Source organism: Pelophylax lessonae, assembly GCF_965119305.1.
Source record: "Pelophylax lessonae genome assembly, chromosome: 4".
NCBI lineage: Eukaryota > Metazoa > Chordata > Amphibia > Anura > Ranidae > Pelophylax > Pelophylax lessonae.
Window position 1 is genome coordinate 578,149,676 of NC_138771.1, and position 12,033 is coordinate 578,161,708.

General features: G+C 41.8%; 1 protein-coding gene across 1 annotated transcript in view; it reads right to left on the reverse strand.

The window, feature by feature from the left end:
* LOC309552798 (carbohydrate sulfotransferase 9-like) overlaps positions 1–5,786 on the reverse strand; it is a gene marked incomplete at its 3' end in the record, with an annotated part of 28,821 nt that extends 23,035 nt beyond the window's left edge. Inside the window, exon 1 of the mRNA XM_082253712.1 lies at positions 5,656–5,786. Within this exon, the coding sequence (XP_082109838.1) occupies positions 5,656–5,758 (103 nt within the window). The 5' untranslated portion in view covers positions 5,759–5,786. The remainder of the gene's footprint in view (positions 1–5,655) is intronic.
* Between the last annotated feature and the right edge of the window lie 6,247 nt (positions 5,787–12,033).

The window sequence follows — 12,033 nt, forward strand, 5'->3', positions numbered from 1 at the left end:
GTGCACACCCTAATGCAATAGGCTGTGCACACATGTGGATAGAGCCTTTGTCGGCTTTTTGTAACTGTCTTGTTCTTGCTAGTGAGCTTTTCCATCCCCTTTTGTCCTGGGGATGATGCAACTAGGTTACACCCTAAATCTTCTCTATTAAAAAATGTTTAATTGGTGTTAGTGGCTGTGTTAGGGTAATTTACCCATAGTTTCTGTCCTGGTGATAGGGGGAGAATCCCCCTCAAAAAGGTACACAGAAAGAAAAAAACAAAAAAAAAATAACAAATAGAGTTTAGACCGATATCTATGGGGGGCATGAAATGACCCAGATTCAGGAACACCATGTTACTTTTGCCTAAAGCCTTGGCTGCCACAGGTAGCCCTAACATTATTAATTGCTATAAGTTCATAATATTTAACTAACAGAAATATTGGCAGTCCCCCACTCAAGATAAACATTGGTAAAAAATAGAGAAAATAACTTTAGGTCTTGAATCCCAGGATTTTTGGGAGAAATCCTCTTGGGATACCAATCCTGAATATCCCAATACTTGACAATTAGAATTCATTCACATGACCATAAAAAAAAAAAAATGCATATACAAGTGTTTTTTAATTACAGATCTGAACACAGCTGCATTGTTTTAAATGGAGCTATTCAGACAGGTGTGTAAACATGAGGTGCTTTCTAACCCATAACACAGAATCCAAAAATCTGCATCCAAGAACATGCGATTTATGCTCTTACTGATATAAATGCATGTAATTGCATTTGTACATGTGTAAATTAGTTCTAAACAAAAGGGAAAAACCCATTAGCATAAAAACAAGTTAACCACTTTACCACCGGAGGATTTTGCTGTCCTACGTCCAGGCCACTTTTTGCGATTCTGCACTGTGCGACTTTAACTGACAATTGCGCAGTCATGCAACGTCGTACCCAAAAAACATTTACGTCCTTTTTTTCCCACAAACAGAGCTTTCTTTTGGTGGTATTTGATCACCTCTGCACTTTTTATTTTTTGCGATATTAATAAAAAAATGCGACAATTTTGAAAAAAATAACAATATTTTTCTACTTTGACAGTTAAAAAATATCCAATATATTCAATTTTTGTCATATATTTAGGCCAAAATGTATTTAGCTACATGTCTTTGACAAAAAAATTCTCAATAAGCGTATTTTTAACCGCTTTAAGACCGGAAGATTTTACCCCATTCCTGACCAGGCCATATTTTGCGATTCGGCACTGTGTTATTTTAACAGACAATTGCACGGTCGTGCAATGCTGTACCCAAATTAAATTTATGTGCTTTTTTCTGCCACAAATAGAGCTTTCTTTTGGTGGTATTTGATCGCCTGTGTAATTTTTACTTTTTGCGCTATAAACAAAAAAAAGGGACAATTTAAAAAAAATAACAATATTTTTCACAATTTTTTATATGAAATCCCCCCCCCCCCCCCAAATGTAAAAATCTAATTTTTTTAACATTTTAGGCCAATTTATTTTCTGCTACATATTTTTGTAAAAAAAATCGCAATAAGCGTATTTTGATTGGTTTGCGCAAACGTTATCGCAGCTACTAACTACGGGAAATTTATGCCATTTTTATTGTTTTTTTTTTACTAGTAATGGCGGCGATCTGGCGGTGATCTGCGATTTTTTTTGCAGGACTGCGACATTGCAGCGGACAGATCAGACCCTTGACTGACATTTTTGACACTTTTGGGGGTACCAGTGACATTACTACAGTAATCAGTGCTATACATATGCACTGTTACTGTAAAAATGACACTGGCAGGGAAGGGGTTAACTTTTATTGGTGATCAAGGGGTTAATGTATGCCTGGTGCTTACTAACGTGTGTGGGGGGAGGGGACTGAGTGACACAGGCGCAGATTACAGGTTCAGCTATGCTGAATCCTGCAATCTGTCACTGTTTGTCACTTAGGACATCCGCCCGCTTTGTTTACACAAGTGGGCAGATCTCCACACTCGATCCCCGACGATCACCGCCGCTCCTCCCCTGGCCCGACTCCCGCTGTGTCTGAATACAGCGGGAGCGAGCCTCCACAAGGGGAGGGGTCCAGCGACGTAGGTCTACGTCGCTGGACGATATTGAGCCACTTTGCCGCAGTAGGGTCAACGTGACCGGTCGGCAAGTAGTTAAGTACGCATACACATATTTACACATTTATACGCATTTATACGCAAGTATTTCACTGGTCATGATTTTTCTCCTAGAAAACACGTGTCATACAATCAGTAAAATTTTTATGGCCGTCTGAATGAAACTTTACAGCTAGTAATAAAATCTGGAAATATCACCTCAATCCGGTAGAACAATGGCAATGTAACAGGATCTCCATGAAATTTCTACCTTTACATCCTTGGAACTCACTTAGGACTTTTAAAGATTTACAACAAACCTACCATATTTTGAACAAAGACTTCCACAATTTCCACTGCATTAGAACCATTGACTAAGAAACCTAAGGAAGCCTTTCTCCACTATTATAATAGAACACTGAATGTATCAAAGTCCCTATTGTATGATTCCTTTACCTAACCTTCACTATTGTGGAAAACACCTACAATAATACAAATGAGAAAAAGACCTAGCTCTGACTTTTTTTTTCAAATGCTTTGGCAATAGGTGGAAAATTGGCCTCCCCTAGCCTCCAGATGTGTGATTCATTGGGAGTCTTCTACAAAATGATTCCAAAAATTGTACTTCACAGCTCAGAGATAATCACGATTTCTTCTTGACTCTTCCCCATTGTTCTGGAGAGAATGCAGCAGCAAGGGAAATTTCTTTCAGATCTTTTGGCCAAGCTGCAAATTCATACCCTTTTGGAATTACATCTTCCGTTTATTACCTTCTGTTACTCAAATTAATATTTAACCAGATCCATCACTAGCTTTGCCACATTTTGGAATTTAATGATGGCCACATGGATACAGGACCTTCCCTACATATGCCGAAGAAAGTAATAGCCAGTTCTTGAAATGGATGTTCCAGATAGGTGACTATGCATGCTACATCTAAAATATAATGTGATAAATACTAAAACAAGCAATGTCCAGCACGAATCACATTCAGCAGCGCTTAATATGTATTCCATAATATCCTGATCATATAGTCCTCATGTGAGAGAGTTATACCGCCAAAACAGTCTCTATTCAAGGTAAAGACCAGTTATTCCTAAAATATTTGGTGTTCCCGGTGCTCAGAAATAATTAATCCAGTATCAGCCTTCACCACACCATCAGTGACCCCTTAAGAGTGGGCACTCACCAGAAATAACATGGAAATACGCCTGTAAACATTGGTTGCTTGAACCCTTGACAATCCGGACCACCTCTGCTCTCACCAGAAGAACTCCGCTTTCCAGTCTCAGTCAGGGATCAGCTCATATCCATAAAATATTATACCGGGTAAACATTAGTATGCATATTCAGGGTAAATTCCTACACCAATTACTACTAGCACATCAAATCCATAGATGCATCCATATAATTACTGTAGGTATGTAGCTTTTAAAATCGTGCATATATTTATTATGTTGGCGGGCTCTTGTACATACTTTTTTATATTTTCACATTTATGGATCACACCATTTTATTTTGGATACACATTGAGATATATAAGTTTTATTGCATTTTCTTCTTTTAATACTTTTAATGTAAAATATTGTTTGTAGCATTTTTATACAGATATGTATATATACTTTTAATACCTACAGTAATTATATGGATGCATCTATGGATTTGATGTGCTAGTAGTAATTGGTGTAGGAATTTACCCTGAATATGCATACTAATGTTTACCCGGTATATCACGGAATAGGACTGGGTTACACTTATGCCCTCATAAATTGAGTGTATTGGAACTCATAAGTGGTACCGATTAAATGCCTCTGTGCTGCCGATATAGTATTATTATGGTCGCAGCTGACTCACACACAACAACATCCGGGTTGTCTAAACCGGAAGTGGTAACCGCAGCGGAGGCGATACCCTGGTGTGTCGAGGTCCACAGGTCAGAGCGCTGCAGCCGTATGCCCCGGAAGTCGTTTACCGAGGCGGAAGCGGAAACAACGTCACAAAGGTAGTGTAAGCAGAGGACGCATCGCTGATGCTCCTGGCCTATTATACCGGAAGAGTTGGTCCGCTGCGGTAGCGGCAACTCTCTTTACGCCAGTTCACACGCCATGATTGGGGGATGATAAATGTACACAACACACGTCACATCCGATATCGGGGAAACCGAAAGTGCACCAATTGGCGGGAAAACGGCACCACGAGCTCCCTCCCAAGGGGAGGAGTCATCACAAATGGGCAGAACCAGTCCTAATCTTTCAGGGTACTTATAGGGGACAGAGTGCAGTGTCCTCTTTTGAAGTTGCACACGACAAAATGCGTCAGGACACAGGCACGCTGTCTCCCGCATGGTCACCGAGGTTTTGGCCGAACTCTGGATCTCACCCATAGGCTATACGGACAGATCCTATGCAGGAACGGTGAGCAGGCCATCACATCGTGATTATCCATTACATGCTTGAATATTTCTATCTTGATGTAAGCATATTGGATTTGGGGGGTTTATGTTTGAGTGTGGGTACTAAATAAAGCTTCTTTGAAACGGTATCACACTATTGTGCCTCCTATCTTTCCAATATTTTATGGATACGAGCTGATCCCTGACTGAGACTGGAAAGCGGAGTTCTTCTGGTGAGAGCAGAGGTGGTCCGGATTTTTCAAGGGTTCAAGCAACCAATGCTTACAGGCGTATTTCCATGTTATTTCTGGTGAGTGCCCACTCTTAAGGGGTCACTGATGGTGTGGTGAAGGCTGATACCGGATTAATTATTTCTGAGCACCGGGAACACCAAATATTTGAGGAATAACTGGTCTTTACCTTGAATAGAGACTGTTTTGGCGGTATAACTCTCTCACATGAGGACTATATGATCAGGATATGTTGAATACATATTAAGCGCTGCTGAATGTGATTCATGCTGGACATTGCTTGTTTTAGTATTTATTACATTATATTTTAGATTGTTTCTCTTTTACAATAGCTGCGATCAGCAACATTTTATGATATTTTATACCGAGTTTATTTATGGTTATGTGGTTTTTACCCTCAGAATTTAAGCGCTGGGCGAGTGTTTTACAATCCCCCTGTGTTTTTCAACCACTTTTTATTATATGCATGCTACATGTATAGCTAGTAATTGATAGTAAATGGTTCTTGATTTTTCTCTAGTTTCTGCATATTCAACCGACATCACAGAAATGTAGAACAACAACCACAATATTGTTAGGATTGAGATGGGAACCTTAGAAATGTCCTCTCTATTTCCTTTTTTTCTCTGTTCATGTTTTAATTGGTTGAATTTTTATATTTTACTAAAATCAGAGCTACTGTTCTGTTTCCTGTTTGGCATGTGTTATAAAAGGTTATTCACAACTATACTAACACAGCAAAAGTAACAGGACAGATACAACCCAAGTCCAGATGTCAATTTTCTACATCACTTTGTAAAATTGTTGTAAGCATGTAAGCAATATTGCCCTTTGAGCCAATGTCCTTTTTCTTTTTTTTATGATGAAAGAGAAAGAATGTATTTTATTTATAATTAGCCGGTACTACTTACAAATGAAACTGTAGAATTCGGTCCATTTAATGTGTAGAATAAGGACACATGAAACAGAGAAGATGGCACATAGAAATAACTTTTTAAGAGTCACTTTTCCCATGTTAGGTTGGTGTAATAGTCAAATCTTCAGTACCTGGAAAAGAAGAAAATTAATTATTGAACGTATTATGAATTTTCCCAAGAGAAATTCAAAGGATTGTGTGTGGTTTTAAATCCAAATGGCAAATTGCAGACTTTTCGCTTTTTGGGATCTTTGACCAACAGGATTTTCAGTAGACACTATCACAATTATCTAGCCATTGGAAAAGAAGAGATATTCAAAATACTAATTGTGCACTTCATGGAGTGTTTAGGATAACACTTTGAAGTGGTCAAGCTGGATAATTTATTCTGGAAGAGGGATCACATAAATTATTGGTTTATGGACACTGGTCATCACCTATAGATGGGTCTTTGTATGGGTAATTTGCATTTGATGTGTTGTTTATTTATTATATGTAGTTTCATTTAATGGAATGCCGATTTATTATATTTACTTTAAATAAATGAAATGCCAATTTGTTATGGCTCATAGATTGGCCTGTGTGTAGGCAATTAGTATTTTCCACATTTCATATAATGTTTATTTATTTATTTGGGTAATTTTGAGCAATTGCACACTGTATGGGTTTAGCGCTATTCTTTTTGTATTTTTGTCTTTTGAATTTTTTATCACAAATTTAGGTGTAGGCTGCTTTACCCCTTTATTGTAACATTGAGCCTAAGTGCAGATTTTTATAATTACTAGAGTTGAGCGAACACCTGGATGTCCGGGTTCGGCGGGTCCAGCCGAACTTGGAAAAAAAAGTCTGGGTTTGTGACCCGGACTTAATTCAAACTTTACCCCGATCCCAAACCCCATTGAAGTCAATGGTGACCCAAACTTTTGAGCAAAATGGCTCTAAAAAAACATGGAAAGGGCTAGAGGGTTGCAAATGGCAGCAAAATCTTCTTAAAAGCATGGCAAGTGCTCTGCAAACAAATGTGGATAGGGAAATAACTTAAAATAACATAAAAAACAGAAAAAGAAAATAAATATCTTGATCTAGGAGGACAAGGCACCTATTGGAGTAGGAGGTTGAGGTGGCGGTGGATGTGGAAGCGGCGGTGGAGGAGGACGAGGTAGCCAACACTGGTTTTTGTTTTTAATTTTATTTCTTTTTAAATTAGGGTACACCCCAAAAGAGTGTGAAAGATCAAAAATACAACAATGTCTGGGTAAGGCCGATATACATGTCTATTCTGCACAAGGTACGGACAAGTCCTTTGGGATCCATGCCTGGTTCATTTTAATGAACGTGAGCTTGTCCACATTGGCTCGGGACAGGCGGCTGCGCTTGTCTGTGATAACTCCCCCAGCCGTGCTAAATACATGTTCAAATAATACACTGGCTGCAGGGCAGGCAAGCAACGCCAAGGCGTAAAGGGCAAGCTCAGGCCATGTGCCAAATTTGGAGACCCAGAAGTTGAAGGGGGCAGACCCGTCATTCAGTACGTGTATAGTACGTAAGGATCGGTAATGAACTGTATATGGTATATGGCAAGGAACGGTGATGGCGGCGGGGGGGGGGGCTTTTTTCCCCCTTCTGGGTTGTCTGGTCTCAGAAAAGGTATGTGTCCCTGGTTGTGGGGCGGGCTCTCCCAAAGCTGTCTAAGTTCTGAGGCCTTCTGGTAGGGATGGGGCTGCACTGGTCTTGCCAGGGACCGGGATTCTGAAAAGCCTGTGGTGTATGTGCCCCTGGAGTGGCAGTCTAGGGGTGCCATAATTCACGGTGGATGGCAACACTATGAGAATGGCACCAAGGACACTACACACATTTTTCACACCTGCCTCTAGGGCCGGGCCTTTTGGTCAGGAGTCAGGACCCGAGTAATTTTTTATTCCTGGCCAAAGGGCCTGCCATAGTATTGCAACGTGGCACTAACCTTGCACTTCTCCACTATCCCTTTCCCCACTTTTATGTGTTGTGTGTCTCACATTTTGTGTTTTTTATTGTGGCGGTACACTTTATTTTGCACAGCGTGACAACCCTGGCTGTGTTGGCGACCTCCTCCTCCTCCTCTGCCTTCGCCTTGTGCTTCCACTGTGCTCCCCGCTGTCAGGTGGGAATGCCACCAGCATCGCTTCTCGACCTTTTGGCTAAGATCAAGAGTAGTATCTGTTGTTATCAGTTATCTGGGTGCCACCCTGCTGTGAACATGGTTCCTCCTCCTCCATCTCCTCCTTATCCTCCACCTCGTCATCCTCCAGAACTGTGCCCTGGCTGGACAATTGTGTACCTGGCTTTTGTGGGTGCAGGAACCCACCCTCGGAGCCACTTGTGAATGACTGCCCTTAAAGTCTTGGAAATGATTACTGCTCCGGATGCGGAGGCGGTAGAGGATGAGGAAGCAAATAGGAGGAGTTAGCAACAGGAGGCAAACTGAAGCGCCCTGCAATCCTTGGTGGTGGAAGGAGATGCGCCAAACAAATTTAAAGGGTGTATCTCACAGTAACATAATCAGCAAACGCTGCAAAATTATGAATTTTCCGCTAAATGGGTGTTTATTGAATAGCAGAATAGAACAACAGTATCCAAAGGGTGTATCTCACAGTAACATATGCAGACAAGGCCACAATTTTATATTTTTTCCCTATATGGGTGTTTATTGAATAGCGGAATAGAACAACAGTATACAAAGGGTGTATCTCACACGTACAGATACAGACTAAGCCGCAAGTTAATATCTTTCTGTCCCCTAAATGGGTGTTTATTGAATAGCGGAATAGAACAACAGTATCCAACGGGTGTATCTCACAGTAACATATGCAGACTAGGCCGCAATTTAATATTTTTTCCCTATATGGGTGTTTATTGAATAGCGGAATAGAACAACAGTATACAAAGGGTGTATCTCACACGTACAGATACTGACTAAGCCGCAAGTTAATATCTTTCTGTCCCCTAAATGGGTGTTTATTGAATAGCGGAATAGAACAACAGTATCCAACGGGTGTATCTCACAGTAACATATGCAGACTAGGCCGCAATTTTATATTTTTTCCCTATATGGGTGTTTATTGAATAGCGGAATAGAACAACAGTATACAGGCATAACCCACTTTTAAGTACGCAATGGGACCGGAGCATGTATGTAAAACGAAAATGTACTTAAAGTGAAGCAATACCTTTTTTTCACTTCTCAATGCATGTACTACATTCCAATAGTCATTTAGAGGCATAACTGATATAAATAATTAATTGATAACTAAAATAAACATAATACACCAACTGGGGCCTGGCTGGCGGTAACTGGGGCCTGGCTGGCGGTAACTGGGGCCTTGCTGGCACCAACTGGGGCCTGGCTGGCGGTAACTGGGGCCTGGCTGGCGGTAACTGGGGCCTTGCTGGCACCAACTGGGGCCTGGCTGGTGGTAACTGGGGCCTGGCTGGCAGTAACTGGGGCCTTGCTGGCACCAACTGGGGCCTGGCTGGCGGTAACTGGGGCCTGGCTGGCGGTAACTGGGGCCTTGCTGGCACCAACTGGGGCCTGGCTGGCGGTAACTGGGGCCTGGCTGGCGGTAACTGGGGCCTTGCTGGCACCAACTGGGGCCTGGCTGGCGGTAACTGGGGCCTTGCTGGCACCAACTGGGGCCTGGTTGGCGGTAACTGGGCCTGGCTGGCAGTAACTGGGGCCTGGCTGGCGGTAACTGGGGCCTTGCTGGCACCAACTGGGGCCTGGCTGGCGGTAACTGGGGCCTGGCTGGCGGTAACTGGGGCCTGGCTGGCACCAACTGGGGCCTGGCTGGCGGTAACTGGGGCCTGGCTGGCGCTAACTGGGGCTTGGCTGGCACCAACTGGGGCCTGGCTGGCACCAACTGGGGCCTGGCTGGCGGTAACTGGGCCCTGGCTGGCGGTAACTGGGGCCTGGCTGGTGGTAACTGGGGCCTGGCCGGCGGTAACTGGGGCCTGGCTACTCTGGGCAGGAACCTGGCCTCTTCACTCGCAACTCCAGGCTGTGGGATGGCTGGCAGGCAACTCGCGGATGGCTGGTGGTCAACTCCAAGCTGTCTGCGGGCGTATCTCGCAACTCCAGGGTATACTGCGGCTGCGCGGCGAGCTGTCTGTGGGCGTATTCTGGGCAGGAACCTGGGCTCTCGCAGCTCCAGGGTATACTGCGGCTGCGCGGCGTGGGAATGTCGGAACGCCCGCATTTGCGAGGCACTTTACGTACACTCTCGGGGCATGTCCGTACTCGCGAGTGTACGTAAAGTGAGTGTACGTAAAACGGGGTATGCCTGTACAAAGGGTGTATCTCACACGTACAGATACAGACTAAGCCGCAATTTAATATCTTTCTTTCCCCTACATGGGTGTTTATTGAATAGGAGAATAGAACAACAGTATCTAAAAGGGTGTATCTCACACGTACAGATGCAGACTAGGCCTCAATAAAAATTTTTTTAAATAAATGTGTGTTTATCGAATAGCGGAATAGAACAACAGTATACAACGGGTCTATCTCACACGTACAGATACAGACTAGGCAGCAATTTTATATTTTTTCCCTGAATGGGTGTTTATTGAATAGCAGAATAGAACAACAGTATCCAACGGGTGTAACTCACAGTAAAATATGCAGACTAGGCCGTAATTTTTTTATCTCCCTAAATGGGTGTTTATTGAATAGCGGAATAGAACAACAGTATCCAAAGGGTGTATCTCACAGTAATATATGAATGAAAAAATTTTATTTTTCACTTTAATTGGTGATTTTTGAAGAGCAGATTAGAACTCAGCAGTGTCCAAGGCTTTATCTCACAGTAACATAAAGGAAAAAATAAAAATAAAAACTTCCTTTTAAATTGATGATTTTTGAATAGCAGATTAGAACAGCAGTGTCTAAACGCTGTATGTCATTTTTTTAAATCCAGATTAAGCAGACACATATGCACTGAGCTTGCATTACATGGCCGCTACACGACGCATGCTGCCCACCAAACAGGTTGGATACTGTTGTTGTTCTATTCCGCTATTGAATAAAAACACATTTGAATGAAAAACTGTAAAATAATGTTTTTTCCCTAAAAACTGAAAAATAATTATTTTCCCCTTGAATTGGTGCTTTTTGAATAGCAGATTAGAACAGCAGTGTCTAAACACTATGTCACTGTAAAATATGAAAGGAAAAACTTTTTTTTTTTTTTAATCCAGATTGCATGCCGCCCACCTAATAGACTAATAAAAAAAAAAATAAAAAATCTCCCTCCTCCTCACTGGGCTCAGGTCAGGGCAAAAAGATCATGCACTTCACCCCCACACAATAAAATCGATGTACATCGCTGTCTGAAGATTCTCCTATTCTTTCCCTGAAAGCAATCTCCAGCCTGCCCCTAAAATAATCTCCTATCTCTCCCTCAGCAGCAGCAGGAACCTCTCCCTACAGTAGTTAGAGCAGAGTGACGTGCGGCACTATGTGACTCCAGCTCATATAGAGGCTGGGTCACATGCTGCACTGGCCAATCACAGCCATTCCATTAGTAGGCATGGCTGTGATGGCTTCTAAGGGCACACTAGTTAAACGCTTGTTGATTGGCTACCCTGCAGCTGTTGAAACTGTGCCATTAAAACCGCGCAAAAACATTAAAACCTTGCAAAAACATGAAATAAAATTACCGAACAATGGACTACTGTATATCCCGAACATACAGTGAAAGGTTCGGGTCCGTGTCCGGGTACCGAACACCCAAAAGTCCGGTACGATCCCGAACAATACAGTCCGGGTTCACTCAACCCTATTAATTACATATTTCAAAATCTGCTTTAAGCTTATATTTGGAACCTGTTGGAGTTATTACCAAAGCATGCAATTGGATGGTGCTCAAATAACAATCAGTCTTTTAAGGGTTCATAGGTTTTGCTATGGTGTTTCTGTACAGGGGTGCTTTTTAACTTATAATGAATGCATACATAATTATGAATAGAGAATTGAGTTCAAGTTCCTCAAGCTTCTGGATATCTGAAATGAATCAACCTCCAGACTGAGAGAGTTCCAAATTAAAAGGTTTATTACATAGCTACGTGAGAGCACACCCCTGTTAGAAATTTAGGGTTTAATATTATTTTAAATGATAAAAGTCTCTGAAATACATATGAATGTTATAATGTAATATGTTCGTTTTTGAAGGTTACTTCATTTTGTCATTGTGAAGGACAAAGAAGCCATTTTGCTATGTATGTATTTCTATTCTAAGTTTTTATGTTAGTATGTTAGGTGTAGTTTTGTCTTACAATAGACGCAAACCATATATGCAAAAGTGGGTCTTACTTTTATATTTAGAATTACTACCTTCTT